This window comes from Mandrillus leucophaeus, unplaced genomic scaffold (assembly GCF_000951045.1).
Source record: "Mandrillus leucophaeus isolate KB7577 unplaced genomic scaffold, Mleu.le_1.0 Scaffold1268, whole genome shotgun sequence".
Taxonomy (NCBI): Eukaryota; Metazoa; Chordata; class Mammalia; order Primates; family Cercopithecidae; genus Mandrillus; species Mandrillus leucophaeus.
In genome coordinates, this window is record NW_012101076.1 from 536,418 (window position 1) to 549,266 (window position 12,849).

The 12,849-nt window shown below is 37.7% G+C and overlaps 1 protein-coding gene across 4 annotated transcripts in view; it reads left to right on the top strand.

Annotated features, from left to right (window-relative positions):
* The window catches only part of PRKG2 (protein kinase, cGMP-dependent, type II), a 129,688-nt gene that overhangs the window by 75,036 nt on the left and 41,803 nt on the right, over positions 1–12,849 (top strand). For all 4 annotated transcript variants that reach the window (XM_011972095.1, XM_011972097.1, XM_011972096.1 and 1 more), the window contains 2 exons: positions 1,989–2,078; positions 4,180–4,321. In XM_011972095.1, coding sequence (XP_011827485.1) covers positions 1,989–2,078; positions 4,180–4,321 — 232 coding nt within the window. The remainder of the gene's footprint in view (positions 1–1,988; positions 2,079–4,179; positions 4,322–12,849) is intronic.

Sequence of the window (12,849 nt, forward strand, 5' to 3'; positions counted from 1 at the left end):
TTCTTGAGTAAACATCACGAAAGTGTGGGTGCATATACATGTGTTTGAGTATGTATATATATGAATATAGAATTATTGAGGAATAGTTTGAACTGGTTATTTTATTCAGACTTAATGCAGAACTGGGGACTAGGGAAGCAAGGATATGTATGAAACTCCTCAGATAGCATCCTGATCTTGAATTTCTGCAGGAGGCAGCATTTGGGCACATGTGGGAAGCCAAGGGGGAATGTGCCCTGGTCCTAGTAGTACCTAGGTACCAAAACAGTCATCTCCTAATAGTTATTCTTTCTGTAGCTGTCACAAGAGTTTGCAGAAGAAATGTTAATTATTAAAGGCCACAGCTCTCTATCCTTGTGAATTCAGGGGTAGTGGTGTAAGCCAGTTTATGCTTTCATGTATGTCATAATGCCCCAGAGTGTAGTTTTAGTGATTTCTGGGTAAAGTGTCCCTGTAATGACTAAAATTTATGATTTTTGTTCAAATGCTTTAAAAGACTCTTTCTGCCTATCCATCTTTCCAGACTCATTTTTTTCCCCAAGATCAACAAAGAAGTTTGAACCCAGGCGGTGCTGCCAATAGAAAGTCATTCAATTACTTTTACATTAATTATGTTCCCAGAATGGATGCCCTTTTAAAATTAATATTTTATTAACAAACTCTGATGAGCAGCTTCAGGGCATGGATTAGATTGCATTCATTGTCTTATTTTCAACTCTTTCGAAAGTGCCTGGCTTGTAGTCAGGCAATAAAGTGAAGAATAAATATTAATGACAACATTTATTGAGAAATTAACATATACCAGGTGCTGTTCTAAGCTGTATCTCTATGTATAGATAATCAACACATTTATCTCACTGGTCAATTAGAATAAAATGGATATATATATATTTTTCAATGAATACGTATCAATAATATACATAATAATATGTAATCCATATAGAGTAAAATGAATATATATGTTCATTGAGAATCAATGAGAAAACAGAGGTTGCATAGCTAATAAATGTCTGATCTGGGTTTAAGGCTTGGCATTTTGGTTCAGAGCCCACCCTTTGAACCATTTTACCTGACTGCTGCTTCTATCTGTATATGATATGGCTGCTGTACTGTCTACTTTGGTCTCGGTGTGGTGCTAGGGAGAAAAGGGTGTCTCTTGATGATTAAGACCCCAAAACTGCTTTTACACAATGTTGAAATATGATGCCCTGCCTAGGTTCCGCTTTGGAACTGAGGCTCCCATTCCCCCAGCTTCTAGGAGTGTGGTTGTCAGCTGAGGACTCTAGCTCAGTTCCTCTCTGGGCATTGGTTTATGTTTTTATTTGGTGAAGAGAACCACCTTGCCTAAGATCATATTCTCTCTTCGGGGACATGCATCCAACAACTGCAGAGCCCCTTGAGGCTGAGGCTTTTGTCGACACTAAAACATAGCCCAATTCTACTTCCTTCCTCCCCCACAGGTGTTGTTTCCAGTTGCACTCCCCACTAATCTGACTGCTTGCAAATCTCAGTCTCAGAGTCTATTTCCAGGGAATCCAACGTCAATTAACCAACTAGGGGAGTTAAGACATTGACATGAATTACTACTATGCAGGGCAAATCTTAAAGGTGACATATGCAGGGGTCTCTGAGTTTTTGGAAAAAGGAGAGGACATATTTGGTAAGTGGGATAATGAGCTGTTTTGTTAAAAAGATGGCCTTGAAGGTTGGCCCTGAAGAATGGATAAAATTTTTACAGTGAAACTGAGATTAAGAAGTTCAGTCTGTGGTTAGAGGAAGGCCAATCTAAGTAAAGAGATCCACAGGAGCAGAAGCAAGGCAGTAGGGAAATCAAAGAGGATTTGGCAAGAAGCCCAGTGTAGTTGTGGGGTATTTATATGGAGATGAGGATCATTGTTCGTAATGTTACGATGACAGTTCTAAGCAACTTTAAACAGGTTTTTAAACTAGATTTCTAATAATAACCATGTTTTTATCTGTCTTCACAGATTATATCGTACTTTCAAGGACAATAAGTATGTATACATGCTTCTGGAGGCCTGCTTAGGTGGGGAGCTATGGAGTATATTAAGGGACAGGTAATGAAAAACTTTGTGTACTCACATCTGGTCTAAGGGATGCTATATTTATAATCATTAAAAAAGGCATAGAGGAAATCATTAGGAAATTATTATAAGAAAATATCTCTTGATAAAATAAAGTAGTAATAGTGATATTTTCTTAGCTAACGCTACAATAGTGCTGTAACACCACAGAAGGTAGTTGTTGTCATCTCTGTTTTAGGAATTAAAGAATCACAGACTAGAGAGGAGGTGAACTATCCCAGGTTACATGACTAGTATAAAGCAGAGTCAGGGTAAAAATCCAGATGTTTCTGATTCCAAATCTCCTAGCAGAAGCAGTGTGATAAACAAAAGGTGGGGTACGGAGTGGGTAGTGGGTAAGCCCTCACTGAGGGCAGAGCAAGATGCCTACAAAAATTCAGTTTAACACAAAGGGGTGATTTTCACACAATTAAAGTCACAGATATTTACTAAGCACCACCTATGTAAAACGCTCCATAGTGCATGGTGGGGGTCAGGAGGAGACGCTCTAGACAGTGTGGATTTTTGTAACCAAAAGAGTAAAAGGTAGAAATCTTACCTCCGACAAGTTTAGAGTTTCCTTGGGAGATATGTATACAGTTCTAAAACATTTCATTTTTTAGTGAGAAAACTAAGTGGTGACAAAGAAGTTGGAAATTTGTAGTTAAATGCCAAATAGTGTTGTAGATGGTGAGCTCCGAGGAGGGGAGAGAGAGAGAATGTGATGATAGAGGAAGGATTTGAATTAAACTCTAAACATGACCCAAATTTGGAAAGGCAGAGAGGCAGGGAAACTGCTTTAAGACAAAGCAGGGAAGTTGGGGTAGTATTGTGTTTCTTTGTAGATGGTGAACAGAAGAATTTGGGTAGAAGATAAGGGCAACAGTAGACATGAGAACGTAGGTTGGCATTAGATTGTGGAGGCTGATGCAAGGTCACATATTTACAGTCAGACCTGTGCCAGTGTTTTTCAAAGTTGGTCACACATTGCATTCACTGGAAAGCTTTTACAAAGTAAAAATGCTGTGCCCTAATGCCAGAGGTTATGATTCATTTAATCTGGGATGGGGTCCAATAAATGATTTTTTAAATGCTTCTCAGACAATTTTAATGTGCATTTATGGTTGAGAATCACTGACTTAGGCAAGGAAAGAACATTGAGCATCTGAGTAGAAGATGAACGTGTTGTGTCAGGAACTTTTTTTGGACAGATTTGAATGGGGAGAACCTGGAAGGGTTCTTTCATGATATCTGCAAATGCATTCACCTCTTCTGTCTTTGCTTCAGTAGGCAAATTTGTTGAGAAAATCTAAATCATTTTAGGAAAGAGAGTTACTGCTACCTGTTAGGCACTGTGCTTAATCCTGAAAATGCTTTTAAGTAAATATCAAATCTTTTTTACTGATAAGGATTCTGAGCCTCAGAACAGTTAAACAATTTTCTCAAGGATATAGTGAGTGAAAGAAACAGGAGTCAAACCCAGTTTCTGTCACTCCAAAGCCATGTTCCTCTGTGAGATCATGTGGCAAGTCACCACTGCATTAAAAATAATTCAGTCTGTAAAACTACACACAGTGCTGACAGAGGGGACTCTAATAAAAGATCAAGGGGCCCCAAAGAGAAAAGACTTATGGTCCCATTTCTACCGGGGTTACTCTGACGTGCTATGTAAACAGGAAATGAAAATAATCACTTGAGTCATTTTTAAGTCAAGCAATAAGTTGCAAAAGTCTGGTTTAAGCTCTCCACTATAGTTGCAGTTTCTTCAGAGCTCGTGTTGGGAGTTTAAAGAAAGTCTTAGTTTTTGGATTTTTCTCTTTTACATGTTCATATATGATTACCAAAAATCATATATGTTGTTGTTGATATTTTAATTTTAGTGAAGTAGTTCTTGTTTGTATCACATATCTCCCTGAATTGCCTTATGATCTACAAACAGCTTAATTCATGGGTAGTATAAAATACATTTTATTGCTGATACCCTGCAAAATATTTATATTGCATAAACCTGCCAATCCAGTAATTGATTTGACACCTAGAATAGCACCAAAGATGTGCATCCAGAGTATTAAGAGGGAAAATGATTTCGTTGCAGAGGCAGCTTTGATGAACCCACCTCCAAATTCTGCGTTGCTTGTGTGACAGAAGCATTTGATTACCTGCATCGACTAGGTATTATCTACAGAGACTTAAAACCAGAAAACTTAATTCTAGATGCTGAGGGTTACCTTAAATTGGTAAGACAACTTTTCTCACTTACAGTCTCATATGAGATATTTCCCCTGGCAAAAGTTGTGTTATAGTTGCAATTTTCTTTTTAATTTTGGTGCAGCTGTTATTGTCTCTTTGGGGGTATGGCCTTTGACATTTCCTGACAATACAGGGAGCAGTGTTATGAGTACATTATTTTTGACCTAAGGATTTAATGTTTAACCATATTCATGACTCCTACAGAAGGTTCACATAATAGAATGCCTTTAAAATTGGATTTTGTCACTGTTGTTAATTTTTAATAATTTTAACTATTTTTAAAATGGATCCTTGCTATACATAGGGAGTGATATAAGGAGTAAGAAAAGAAGATAATATGATTTCCACCCCAAGATATCCACTGTGTATATATAAAGAGAAGATAAACATAGAGACGTTAGTAGTTTTCTTGAAATCTTTCGAGATGATTATAATGGGGCCCCAGGGTTTAACATCACAACCCTGGAGTACAGGCTTCTTGAGGGCAGAGACTTTCCTGGCTTTCCATCTTTGTAATCTTCTGATCCCTAATATGAACTCGTTTGCATGTCACACTAAAGAAAAAATTACTACCAGTCACATAAACTGCTTTCAGTGAGAAACTGTAATAGATTGGACAGTCATAACTGAGGAGAAAGCAAGGCACTTTGGACCTTGGGAAGGAACCCCATTAGAATGGGGAACCCAGGCTTTTACCTGAGTCCATTTTTACTTCAAGGACGTTAGACCATCTCTGAACTTAACATTTACAAAGATTAAAAGTTTCTCACTTCAGAACTTTCATAAAAGGAAATAAAGATAGCTACAATTTAATGGGCAGTTACTATATTTAAAGCTACTATGCTAAACATTTTACAATTAACCTATTTAACAATCTATAAGATAGGTTAGATAGGTTTCATGACCCACATGTTATAGTTGTAGAATTCAGTCTTATGAATTAAATTTATTATGTGTAAATGCTAAGATATTTTTCTCGGTAGTAAAGAGTAAAATAAAAGCCCTTTCATGTGAAATCTGGCTAACTTCCAAGAAACACTTTTAATCCTTCAAGCTTTATTTTATCCATGAAAGATAGCTTTGAGAACTGGTGAGGTACTAACACAAGACCCCAATCACTTCTGTTCTTCACAATTCCTTCATTGGTTATGCCTCCTACATCTCTTTACAGAAACTCTTTGGAGTATTGTAAAAGTAAAGCCAACATGAGGAATGCAGACAATTCAGTAGCTCCATCTCTTTTTTCTCATTACTGATTTTTCTTAAAAAGCTGTTTTTTAAAAAACATATTTCACATGTATAGGCATAGAGCTCAATAAATAACTGCTGTTATGCATTCTGCTAATTCACTTACCAATCAGCTAAACAAAGAGTAAGAACTATAGCCTTTAGTGATTAAAAAGTGAATATTAAATATTTCAATTTCTAGCTATGCATTAAACTATATATCTTGAAATCCTCTCACTACAAAATGTCTACTGAATGAAACATAAAAAGCAGCATTAAATATATGGCTGAGTTTATAAGACAACATGAGAATTCCTCTGGGGTTTGAAACCAAACTTGAGCAGCAATATCTGGTGGAAATCACACATTGAAGCTGCCATCTTACGTGCACCTAGCAATCCTAGGTGGTCTAGAGGTTTGATTTTAGTAGCCGTGCCCTCTGGGAACAGGAGACCAAGCTTTGGACCTATGTAGTGTGGGTAGGTGAATCAGAGAACATTGCATGAAACCAGGAATCCAGATTAAACTCTTGGAGAAATAGGAAACAAGAAATAAATATCAAATTTGTCATGACAGCTTACATGCAAAGAAACATGCTTTTCTCATTATTGGCTCTTGGTAGAGGAATAGAAACCTATCCCTAAGAGTTCTTGGCCACAGGTTGGTCTTAGTGGAGGTTGGGTGCCCAGTCTTCAAGGATGGAAAAATCTAAGCAAGAATTTAAATGAAATGGATTTATGTTGGTGGCATGCCCAAGTTCCCAAGAATCAATGTATATTCTTTCTGGAAGAATATACTCTTAACTCAGTACACAAAGAACTACTGGATCTAAAGTTCTAGGGAACATAAGCCAACATTAAAAAACACAAATGTATGAGGAAAAAAGCTACTATAGGCATTAGTTTTCAGAAACAAAAAGAGCAGAAGCAGACACATAAATGCCTCATTTATCGGAGTAATCAGATATAGACTATACAGTAAATACATCTAATATGTTTTAAAACTAAGAGAGGGATAAAAAATGAGCAAGGATCAGAAACTTGAAAAAGATCTAACAGGTATGGAAGGAAACTAACAAAGCATCTAACAAGAAATTAAGAGTGTAATGATTGAAATTATATATGCAATGAAAGCTTTCATTAATGGTGGAGTAGCTTGCATTGGACTACCCTCTTGATAAGATTAATCATAACTGAAGGCATTGAAAATAAACAAAGAGTAGATATTCAAGCTTTGTAAAAAGGAAACCATGCTGGGTGAGATCCACATTAAAACAGCTGTTATGCAGCTGTTCACTTCAGGACATTCTTCAGTGTATAAGGAATGGGGAATAAACCTTTAGTTAAAATTGTACCTCATGGTAAATTAGTGAGCATTTTTTATCAGGTTGTGAACAGGACAAGAATATCTCCTCGTATCACTTGTATTTAACATTGTAATAGAGGTCTTAGCAAATTAAGTAAACTAAGAAAGATAAATGAAACCCCCAAAGATTATAAAGGAAGAAGTTACCTGTTTCTATTTTCAATGTGAATTTTTATTTAGAAAAGTGTGAAGACTCTACCCAAGAGGTACTAGAAACAAGAGGTAAGTTAAGTATGATTATAGGTACAAAGTAATATACAAATACAAATTCCGCTTTTATATACCAGCAATAAAAATTTATAAGTGAAATAAAATAACCTTCATAACACTAAAAATTATAAAATAATTTTGAGTAAATTTAATATGTAAAAAGTATGAGACCTCTACATTAAAACCAACAAAATATCACTGAAAAAAACTAAATGGCAAGATATACTATGTTCATGGATCAGATAATTCAATATTTGATAGCTATTCTCCTCAAATTGATCTAAGATTCAATATTACTGCATTAAAAATTTGAGCGGCCATTTTTAAAGAAATGGAGACATTTATTCTAAAATTTACATAGAAATGCAAAATGATTAGAAGAAACTTTGAAAAAGAACAAAATTAAAGAATGGATGCTATAAATATCAAGACTATGAAGCTAGAGTAATCAAGGCAGTATGATATGGGTATAGGAAAAGACAAATAACTCAATCTAATAGAATAAAGTCCAGAAATAAACATGTACAGTCAGCAAAAGAATTGTTTCAAAAAGCATTGCTGAAACAACTGGATATCCATATGTGGAAAAAAATTAACCTAAATCCCACCACAAACCATATACAAAAATTAATTCTAGATGAATCTTAGACCTGTAAATCACTTAGACATAAACATAGGGTAATATTTTCACAATTTGAGTAGGCTAATACTTCTTAGAATACAAATATTTGGAATATATATTTACATGACAAAAGTCTTGTATGTAGAATATGTAAAGAACTGCTACAAATCACTAATAAAAAGACAAATCAATTTTTTAAAATGGTCAACATCTTAACCACTTCACAGTGGCTGGCAAGGTGGCCAAATAGGAACAGCTGTGGTCTGCAGCTCAATGCAGAAGGCAGATGATTTCTGCATTTTCAACTGAGATACCTAGCTCATCTCACTGGTACTGGTTAGACAGTGGGTGAGCGGAAGCAGGGTGGAGCGTCACCTCACCTGGGAACCACAAGGGGTTGGGGAAGTCCCTCCCCTATCCAGGGGAAGCCATGAGGGACTGTGCTGTGAGGAATGGTGAATTGCGGCCCCAGATACTAAGCTTTTCCCATGGCCTTCGCAATCCACAGACCAGGAGATTCCCTTGGGTCCCCACATCATCAGGGCCCTGAGTTTCAAGCACAAAACTGGGTGGCCATTTGGGCAGACACTGAGCTAGCTGTGGGAGTTTTTTTTCTCATACACCAGTGGCATTTGGAATGCAAGTGAGACAGAACCATGCACTCCCCTGGAAAGGGAGCCAAGTGGTCTAGCTCAGTGGATCCCACCCCCACAGAGACAAGCAACCTAAGATTCACTGGTTTGAAATTCTCCCTGCCAGCACAGCAGTCTGAAGTCAACCTGGGATGCTCGAGCTTGGTGAGGGAAGGGACATCCACCATTACTGAGGCTTGAGTAGGCAGTTTTACCCTCACGGTGTAAACAAAGCCTCTGGAAAGTTCAAACTTGGTGGAGCCTGCCGCAGCTCAGCAAAACCACTATAGCCAGACTGCCTCTCTAGATTTCCCCTTTCTGGGCAGGGCATCTGTGAAAGAAAGGCAGCAGTCCCAGTGAGGGGTTCATAGATAAAACTCCCGTCTCCCTGGAACAGAGCACCTGGGGTAAGGGGTAGCTGCGGGTGCAGCTTCAGCGGACTTAAACATTCCTGCCTGCTGGCTCTGAAGAGAGGAGTGGATCTCCCAGCACAGAGCTCGAGCTCTGTTAAGGGACAGACTGCCTCCTCAAGTGGGTCCCTGACCCTTTCTCCTCCTGACTGAGAGACACCTCCCAGCAGATACCTCATACAGGAGAGCTCCAGCTGGCATCTGGCAGGTGCTCCTATGGGATGAAGCTTCCAGAGGAAAGAACAGGCAGCAATCTTTGCTGTTCTGTAGCCTCACCTGGTGATACAAAGGCAAACAGGGTCTAGAGTGAACCTCCAGCAAACTCTGGCAGACCTGAAATAGAGGGGCCTGTTAGAAGGAAAACTAACAAAACAAATAGAAAGGAATAGCATCAACATCAACAAAAAGGACTTCCACACAAAAACCCCATCCAAAGGTCACAAACATCTAATACCAAAGGTAGATACATCCATGAAGATGAGGAAAAAACAGCACAAAAAGGCTGAAAATTCCAAAAACCAGAATGCCTCTACTCCTCCAAAAGATCACAACTCCTCACCACCAAGGGAACAAATTGGTGGGGGAAGATTTTGACGAATTGACAGAAGTAGGCTTTAGAAGGTGGATAATAACAAACTCCTCTGAACTAAAGGAGCATGTTTTAACCCAATGCAAAGACTTATAAGAACATTGAAAAAATATTAGAGGAATTTCTAACTGGAATAACCAGCTTAGAGAAGAGCATATATGACCTTATGGAGCTGAAAAACAGTACAAGAACTTTGTGAAGCATACACAAATATCAATAGCTGAATCGATCAAGCAGAAGAAAGGATATCACAGATTGAAGATCAACTTAATGAAATAAAGCATGAAGACAAGATTAGAGAAAAAAGAATGAACAAAGACTCCAAAAAATATGGGACTATGTGAAAAGACCAAACCTGAAAGTGTCTATACCTGAAAGTGTATAGCTGAAAGCGTCACTATACCTGAAAGTGATGGAGAGAATGGAACCAAGTTGGAAAAAACTCTTCAGGGTATTATCTAGGAGAACTTCTCCAACCTACAACAACCAAATTCAAGAAAAACACAGAACACCACAAAGATACTCCTTGAGGAGAGCAACCGCAAGACACATAATCAGCAGATTCACCAAGGTTGAAATGAAGGAAAAAATGTTAAGGGCAGCCAGAGAGAAAGGTCAGGTTACCAACAAAGGGAAGCCCATCAGACTAACAGTGTATCTCTCTACAGAAACCCTACAAGTCAGAAGAGAGTGAGGGCCAAAATTCAACATTCTTAACGAAAAGAATTTTCAACCCAGAATTTCATATCCAGCCAAATTAAGCTTCAGAAGCTAAGGAGAAATAAAATCCTTTACAGAGAAGCAAATGCTGAAAGATTTTGTCACTACCAGGCCTGCCTTACAAGAGCTCCTGAAGGAAGCATTAAATATGCAAAGGAAAAACAGGTACCAGCCACTGCAAAAGCATTCCAAATTGTAGAAAACATCGACACTATGAAGAAACCACATCAACTATTGAGCAAAATAAGCAGCTATCATCATAATGACAGGATCAAATTCACACATTACATTTAACCTTAAATGTAAACACGCTAAATGACGCAGTTAAAAGACACAGACTGGCAATTAGGAAAGAGTCAAGATGCATTGGTGTGCTGTTTTCAGGAGACCCATCTCACATGCAGAGACACACATAGGCTCGATATATAGGGGTGGAGGAATATTTACCAAGCAAATGGAAAGCAAAAGAATGCAGAGGTTGCAATCTTAGTCTCTGATAAAACAGACTTTAAACCAACAAAAGTCAAAAAAGACAAAGAAGGCTATTACATAATGGTAAAGGTATCAATGCAACCAGAAGAGATAACTATCCTAAATATATATATGCACCCAGTACAGGAGAGTCCAGATTCATAAAGCAAGTTCTTAGAGACCTACAAAGAGACATAGACTCCTACACAATAATAGTGGGAGACTTTAACACTCCTCTGTCAACATTAGACAGATCAACGAGACAGAAAATTAACAAGGATATTCAGGAATTGATGTCAGCTCTGGACCAAGCGGACCTAATAGATATCTACAGAACTCTCCACTGCAAATCAACAGAATATACATTCTTCTCAGCACCTCATCACACTTATTCCAAAATTGACCACATAATTGGAAATAAAATACTCCTCAGTAAATGCAAAAGAAGGGAAATCCTCACAGTCTCTCAGAGCACAGTGCAATCAAATTAGAACTCAGGATTAAGAAACTCACTCAAAACTGCACAACTACATGGAAACTGAACAACCTGCTCCTGAATGACTACCGGGTAAATAACAAAATTAAGGCAGCAATAAATAAGCTATTTGAAACCAATGAGAACAAAGACACAACATACCAGAATTTCTGGGACACAGCTATAGCAGTGTTTAGAGGGGAATTTATAGCACTAAATGCTCACAGGAGAAGGTGGGAAAGATCTAAAATCGACACCCTAACATCACAATTAAAAGAACTAGAGAAGCAAGAGCAAACAAATTCAAAAGCTAACAGAAAACAAGAAATAATTAAGATTAGAGCAGAACTGAAGGAGGTAGAGGCATGAAAAACCCTTCAAAAAATCAATGAATCTAGGAGTTGGTTTCTTGAAATGATTTACAAAATAGACCACTAGCCAGACTAATAAAGAAGAAAAGAGAGAAGAATCCAATAGACACAATAAAAAATGATAAAGGGGATATCACCACTGATCCCACAGAAATACAAACTACCATCAGAGAATACTATAAACACCTCTATGCAAATAAACTAGAAAATCTAGCAGTGGATAAATTCTTGAACACATACACCCTCCCAAGACTAAACCAGGAAGAAGTCGAATCCCTGAATAGATGAATAACAAGTTCAGAAATTGAGGCAGTAATTAATAGCCTACCAACCAAAAAAAGCCCAAGACCAGATGGATTCACAGCCGAATTATAACAGAGGTACAAATACAAGCTGGTACCACTCCTTCTGAAACTATTCCAAACAATAGAAAAAGAGGAACTCCTCCCTAATTCATTTTATGAGGCCAGCATCATCCTGATACCAAAATCTGGCAGAGACACAACAAAAAAGGAAAATTTCAGGCTAATATCCCTGGTGAACATCGTTGTGAAAATCTTCAATAAGGTGCTGGCAAACCAAATCCAGCAGCACATAAAAAACCTTATCCACCATGATCAAGTCAGCTTCATCACTGGGATGCAAGGCTGGTTCAACATATGCAAAACAAAAAATGTAATTCATTAGATAAAGAGAACCAATGACAAAAACCACATGATTATCTCAATAGATGCAGAAAAGGCCTTCGATAAAATTCAACACCCCTGTATGCTAAAAACTCTCAGTAAACTAGGCATTGATGGAACATATCTCAAAATAATAACAGCTATTTATAACTGACCCACAGCCTATATCCTACTGAATGGACAAAACCAGGAAGCATTCCCTTTGAAAACCGGCAGAAGACAAGGATGCCCTCACTCACTACTCCTATTCAACATAGTATTGGAAGTTCTGGCCAGGGCAATCAGGGAAGAAAAAGAAATAAAGCATATTCAAATAGGAAGAGAGGAAGTCAAATTGTCTTTGTTTGCAGATGACATGATTGTATATTTAGAAAACCCCATCATCTCACCCCTAAATCTCCTAAAGCTGATAAGCAACTTCAGCAAAGTCTCAGGATACAAAATCTATGTGTCAAAATTACAAGCATTCTTATACACCAATAACACACAGAGAGCCGAATCATGAGTGAACTCCTTTTCACAACTGCTGCAAAGAGAATAAAATACCTAGGAATACAACTTACAAAGGATGTGAAGGACCTTTTCAGGGAGAACTACAAACCACTGCTCAAGGAAATAAGAGAGAACACAAATAGAAAAAATATTCCATGCTCATGGATAAGAAGAATCATTTATAGATTCAATGCTATCCCCATCAAGCTACCACTGACTTTCTTCACAGAATTAGAAAAAAAAAA